Raw genomic sequence first — 6,752 nt, forward strand, 5'->3', positions numbered from 1 at the left:
TATGTAACACATTCATACTCGTTATTTCCCATTTGCCTAATTGAAACTGTGACAATTGCTTGATCTGAACATTCAAATGGGATATTGTAACTTAAGTAATGCTCTGAAAAATGCCAATGGGCTTTTGTGCAACATTTAAAAATCTGTCCTCCCTGTGCACTATGACATTTACTGCCTACACCATGGTTTAGAGGATGAGGGGGACACAGAAAACAAGCGTATACCAAATGAATGCATATCTTTTATTCATCAGCTAACAACTAAAGAAACAGCACATTGTAGATATATTTACCTCACAAATTCCTAGTTGCACTGTGTTTTTGCAATAAGAGACCAGGTTTTTGCTTTTCAGAGCCTCTGCAAGTTTGCATGGATATGCTGATGAAGTGTTCTATTTACAATCCGAGGTTGACATAGAAAATCACTGTTTCATATGAAAACCAAACAAAAGCAAGAATCTGAATAAGATTAAGACACTGACTTGATCTCTTCTTCTTTGCAAATTAAACATTTGCACATATACACAGAAAAGTCACATTTCAATTGAACATATTTTTGGATTATCAGTCTTACGTGAGAAAAACAAAATCTGCTTTTGGTTATTACTTACAAAAAGCTGGAAAAAAACATATATATCTGTTATATACAGTAAATACTGCGTTTCCATTACACAGTTGCCTTTGCAAGATTGTTACAAATGTAAAGAAACATCATAACAAATACAATGTTAAAAGTGATCTTAGTAGGATTTTCTCTAAATGCAATGGCAAGCTACCTTATTTGCCCTTTTGTGATGTGCTATTCACTCATCTACTTGCATGTAGTTTGGTTGTACAAAATTTACCACACATTTAAAAAGAATTATCAATTTGAGAACTGAAACAGTTAACTAAATGTCAGCCACTGTTCACAATAAAAAAATAAAAAATAAAAAATAATTGTGTGTGTACCTGTATGTTTTACAGGTTTACAGTGTTTTCACCACAAAGTTCACAGCAATATACTGATTTAAAAAATTCCACATGTAACACATTTTAATGTACAAACCTGTGCAGGTTTACATCATGCTTCGCTGTGTAGATTTAATTTCATTTGATCAGATGAATTTCCAAAGAGCAGAGACAAGTCAAGTGACAATATAATCACAAAATGACTCTGAACATGTGAAAGGCAACAAACCAAGACTGTATTCTTGATAAACAGCATGACTAATGCTGTAGTGTAATATGTGGTGACATGCAGACAGGGTCCAGATACACCATGTCCTCTAATTAGCTGAGTTAAGATGACAGGTTCAGTGCATAATACTGCATATGATGTGAATTTACTGTCTATTAAACTCTCAGGGAAAGTCACATTTCTTGGCTTACACTATTGACCCAGAAATTGGTTAGACTGCATTATGATGTGCTTAGTTTGCTTCAGAGCATAGAACATTTTTATGCATAAAGACGACTCTTTCCATTCAGCTGCTGCATTCATTTGTTGTGCTTTTCAATCTAATAGCTAAAGCTCTTGCAGGCCTTTACACGTTTGTTACACTACCCATCAATCCCTTCTTAAAAAGAGAGAAAACGAAACGGCTAACTGCAGTCAAATTGCCAGATTTTACAGGACACTGCACCATACAGATGAGACAAACAATGCCAAGTAATGAGACAGTGTTGTCATTGTAATGCAATACACACTAATACACTCAGTATTCCCCTGAAAACACATGGAATTAAAAATACATTAAGTTTTAGAAAAAAACAAATTATCCAAAATGTGGTACAAAAGTACCTCTGAATATTCATGTGCATTAAATTTCAAATGAGCATTTATGGGATGTGATAATATTATTAAATATTATGTTTATGAGTGTTGGTTGGAGATTGATGGGATGAGTATTGGGCATTTTGTACAGATTGTCTAAGTATACTCTATATCTATGCATAGTGCAAGATTTTCTAATATGTGTTTCTTTTGTGTATGCAGTTATCAAACCTACTACTATGGCTATATGCACATGTGTTACCATACTGTGCATTTCAGAAAGTGACATCATTGTTGACCTCTGGAGGTCAATAGTGCATTTTTTTGTAAAAGGAAAATAAGAAAGAAATAAAGAAATACTAAAAATGCTTAATTTCCATATTTGCTTGTTGATATAAAAATATGCAGTCATTTAAAATGTTTTATATGGGTCTGAAGCCAACAAAATTTCAGCTAAATTTCAGACAGAAGTATATGAATGATATTGACTCTTAATGTATTGCAAATCTACTCAAATGTATTGTAACCGGAAGACAAATTTTGTAGGTGTAGTCAGGCTTATAATAAAGAAAAAGGGTTATAAGGGTGCAATGTCACACAGGATTGTGCTTTGATGAACCCTTGTGAGTGTCAAAGTTTGCATATATTATGAGCTGATTTCCTGTGAAGTACTTTGGTAGTGGCACAGATAAATAAAGCTACTTATTACAATTTGTCCATTATCAACAAGTGTGTTTTCAAGTTGTTTTTTTTATGTAATATGCCCGAAAAGGTATTCCTACACATATGTTTGTGACATATGATGTAGATCTACAATTAAAGCAAATTTTCTTTCAGTTACAATACATTGCGATTATAATCCACAATTATAGTTACAATACATTTAATATTGAACTCAATACAAGTGCAACATGTGTCCATAATCCAAAAGTTGATCGGTTTGATGAGGGAAGCTTTGAGGGAACACCACTGATTTTCACAGATTACCCCATATGCACTCGGTCAGTTCAGTATATTTTTAGGAAACATGAGTTATTCTCTCCCAATCTGCAAACGATAGAGCACAGATTTACTGACCTCATAATCAGTGATTTGTGATACTGCTGTATATCAGAATTTGTTTTAATCATTTCTGCATTTCATCCCAGAGCTGTGCATCACGGAGGACAAAGTACCTCGCTTAATGTGTCTGACCCCATTTTTCATCGGAGCACAATTTCCTAACAGATGTGTGGGCTAGGTGACTGTTGTCTACACCTACGCACAGGTCAAATTCATGGTTACAGATGCATTTACTTGTAGAATATATTTGATCAAGCCTCATGTTCATTTTGAATAAATTTGAAAAGACAGAACTGGTCACCATGAATAAGTCTGTAACAAAAAACTGGTTTATTCTGGGATGAGAACATCATCTGCATGGTTCATTAACACTTGTGAAATGCAGCTAATTTAACAGTTAAAGCTCATGTTATTGTCAATTCAGGGTGTATTTCACGATAGGATGAGTCATAAGAGCCCCGAATCTCTGGCTGCTTGTTCATATTTACAAATTGAATCTAAACTGTTAAACACCACAGGGATAAAGTGTTAAGTGATACTTAAAAATGAGCAGTGTTCCCTTTTATTACTCAATCCTGTAAAGCATGATTCCCATAAATGCCTTTTGTAGCTTACAATGCACTGTACTAATAAAGGTGTTAAAATAGTTATGTCTGTTTTGTTTTAAACATGGTCTAATTCCTGATTAAAATGGATACATTGCACCAATGTGTCCACTCTCATGTCCAGGGGCCGAGTCCCTTTAAAACTGTGTAAATGTTGTTCGTTTCTCAAGAACCTCAAGGTAATCTGGATCGATATGAAGCTTTGCTTTCAGTTCCCAGTATTCACTCCTGTTAGGCTCCACATAAACAGTACTTGGTGCTGCACAATAGAGTATTGTCTGTTGTATTCTCTCTGGGTGTGTGTATTGATGCCTTGCATCAAAGTCTGAGGTATACTGACTGGATGAATGTGCTGTATGTCTGCATGGTAACGTATTGCTGTAGCGTGTGGTCTTGTCAGGCTCAAGCACATCTCTGTAGTAATATGGATCATCTTGGCGTGGGGTGGAGGGCTTGTTAAGAGGCTCTGGAGTAGTGGCACTGTATTCCGAGCTTAGTACATTACTGGCTGCCTCTTCATCCGAGTTACCCAGAAAAGCGCCACTCAACTCATCAAAGTCTCTAAATCCATCCACTGATTTTCTGTCAGTTGGCGTTTGGGCAGTAGTTCTGCATGTTGGTTCTGTGGAAGGTGGAATATACTCGTATACATGTCCAGCAGATGTTCTGACTTTTGGAATGGATCCTTTTTTGTAAAGGCCATATTCCATGTTGAGAGAGCTAATACAAGCATTCATGGAGTTGTTCTGCTCATTTTGACTCTTCTGATGTCTCTTTTTCATTGCCACAAACAATCCCGCGGCGACAAACACAGACACAATGAACATGAGAAGGAGTGCCAGAATCATCACAGATAAAGGAATGGCACTGTAGTGTGTGTCAGAGTCCAAGGATGTTTCTATGGTGATAGTGCTGCCTGGAAATGATTCTTCAGAGGGTGGGATAATGGAGGCAAGTATATCAGAGTTATTAGGGCAGAAATTAGCTGTCTTAATGTATCTCATGTCCTCCCCAGCTAGCCTCTTGGGCGAACCACAGATGACATTGTTTACAACTGTGCCTGTGCTAAGCTGCTCTAGCCATGTCTTCAACTCCAGTATGCTGCAAGAGCAATCCCAGGGATTCTCGAACAAATCGACTTGCACCAGTGCTGTAAGCTGATCTAGCACTCCACTGACTGGCACATATCGCAGATGGTTGTTGCGGAGATTTAATCTGGCTAATGTTAGGCCGTTAAAGGTGCCCACTGGTAAAGTCTTCAAGAGGTTATTGTTTAAAAAAAGAAGCTGGAGTTTGGGTACATGCTGAAAGGTGTCAGAGGCAACCTCTTTAATGACATTGTATTCTAAATATAAGAATTGTAGGCTTTCCAGTCCATAAAACATATCAGATGTAAGACGGTCAATCAAATTCCCATTAAGGTATAGTCTTCTTAGATGTGTCAAATCGCCAAAAGCTCTGTCATGTATGCGAGATATTCGATTGTTACCAAGATGAAGCAAATCTAATCCAGTTGCCTCAATAAAATCAGATCTACGCACCACAGTGATATAATTCCCTGTGAGATACATCTTTTTGGGATTGTAAGGTTTGGGATTTAAGTCAGAGATCTGCTCGATCTTGCGCTCCTGGCAATTCACATTCAGGCCAAGGTCTGAAATTTGAAGATTGCAGGTGCAGGCAGTTGGGCAATCTAAAGGCACGGGAGATTTGGTTTGATAGGAAATAATTTGGCCATAATTTTGTGGTTTATTAGATGGGATGCGAGCAGTGGGTCTTGATTTTAATTTTCCTGACTGGCGAGGTCCCCTAGTGGGTCTTGATGAGGACCGTGCTATCCCAGATGAGGTGAAGGAGGCTGTGACAAGAGCTGGTGTGGTCCTATAGTATGCATCAGTGCTCAGATGTGGCAGGGGTGGCATCTCATATTCAGCAATGGCTCTCCTCGGGCACAATTCCTGTTTTGAAACCTCATCAAGATCTCTCCCATGAAGCCGGAAAGGGAATTCACAAACAACATCGCCAACTAAAGCTGTGTACGATATGCTCTCGAGCCAGGTTTTGAGCGCAATCAACTCGCAGGAGCAGTTCCACGGGTTCTCCTCCAGCTGTAACTCCACCACGCTGTTCATGTGCTCCAGCAGACCTGAATAGGGAAGCACTTTCAGCTGATTCCCCCTTAAGTCCAAATGAGTCAATGGCACATACTGGAAAATGTTCACAGGCAGAGTAGATATTAAGTTGTCATTTAGAATCAGGACCTCCAGATGTCGAAGTCTGCTGAAGGCATTCGGTGCCACATGAGTGATATAATTATAATCAATCTGTAGATATTCCAGACTGTCAAGGCCAAGGAAAAACTCTTCCTTCAAGGCATCAATTTTGTTATTGTTGAGATGTAATCGTTTTAATCCCTGAAGTCCATTAAAAGCTCCTGCTTCAACCTCAGATATGTCATTATTTCCTAGATGTAATATTGTAAGTCCTTTATACTCAACAAAATCATTGGCAGAAAGCTTTTTCAAAAGATTCCCCGTAAGCAGCAGATGATACTGGGAGAAGTACACCGGGCTTATGTCTGAGAGACTTACAATTCCTCTGTTTTCACAGCTCACTGTAAGTATCCCCTCTCTCTCCTCACAGGCACACAGTCTTTGACATATTTCTCCATAACCGCCAAACATCTCAACAGTGCACACTGAGGTTGCACTTAGCAAAACATATGAAATCCAAAGATGCATTTTCCTGCAAATGATGGCCGATGCTCACAGTCCTGCTAAGGTATCCTCAATGTCATCTAGAAATAAAAGACACACATGATGATGATGATGATGATGATGATGTAGAAAACAGGCAGGCTGCAAGGAAAGCAACTTCCACACAACAAGCTGTAGCCTGCATGAGTCAAAGCTTAATTTGCTATCACCCAGAGGTAACTTCTGGCTGTGTGGCTGCTGGTTTAAAATGGCTCAAACATAGCGGGATAGAAAGCAACTCCTTCAAGCTATGTAAATAACAAAAAGCAAGGTCAAAGCAAGACATAAGCACAATGGACTGAATCCACTGCGAGGGGGAAGCCATATCGCGTTTGCTTGTAAAGACGTTGAAAAGGCAATTTGATAGTTTAATAACATGATAATTAAGGTTAGCTGGAATTCTGTATCACAGTGCACGCCTTGTCAGACACAAGACAGCCTGCGTGATCTCTGTCTAACTCCTGCTAGAAATACATACCTCACGCACATTGATGGAGATGGCTCGTTTAGGTATTTCAGCGCATCTTTTTTTTTAAATTTTTAATCCGTTAAAAAAGAAAAAGCGAAATAGGAA

General features: G+C 38.4%; 1 protein-coding gene across 1 annotated transcript; it reads right to left on the minus strand.

Annotated features, from left to right (window-relative positions):
- Nucleotides 1-228: 228 nt before the first annotated feature.
- On the minus strand, nt 229-6,213 carry slitrk5b (SLIT and NTRK-like family, member 5b). Its single transcript, XM_067603668.1, has one exon. It carries the CDS (start codon nt 6,161-6,163, stop codon nt 3,560-3,562), a length of 2,604 nt encoding a protein of 867 aa, XP_067459769.1. The 5' UTR covers nt 6,164-6,213; the 3' UTR covers nt 229-3,559.
- Nucleotides 6,214-6,752: the final 539 nt, after the last annotated feature.

Source organism: Thunnus thynnus, chromosome 11 (assembly GCF_963924715.1).
Source record: "Thunnus thynnus chromosome 11, fThuThy2.1, whole genome shotgun sequence".
Taxonomy (NCBI): domain Eukaryota; kingdom Metazoa; phylum Chordata; class Actinopteri; order Scombriformes; family Scombridae; genus Thunnus; species Thunnus thynnus.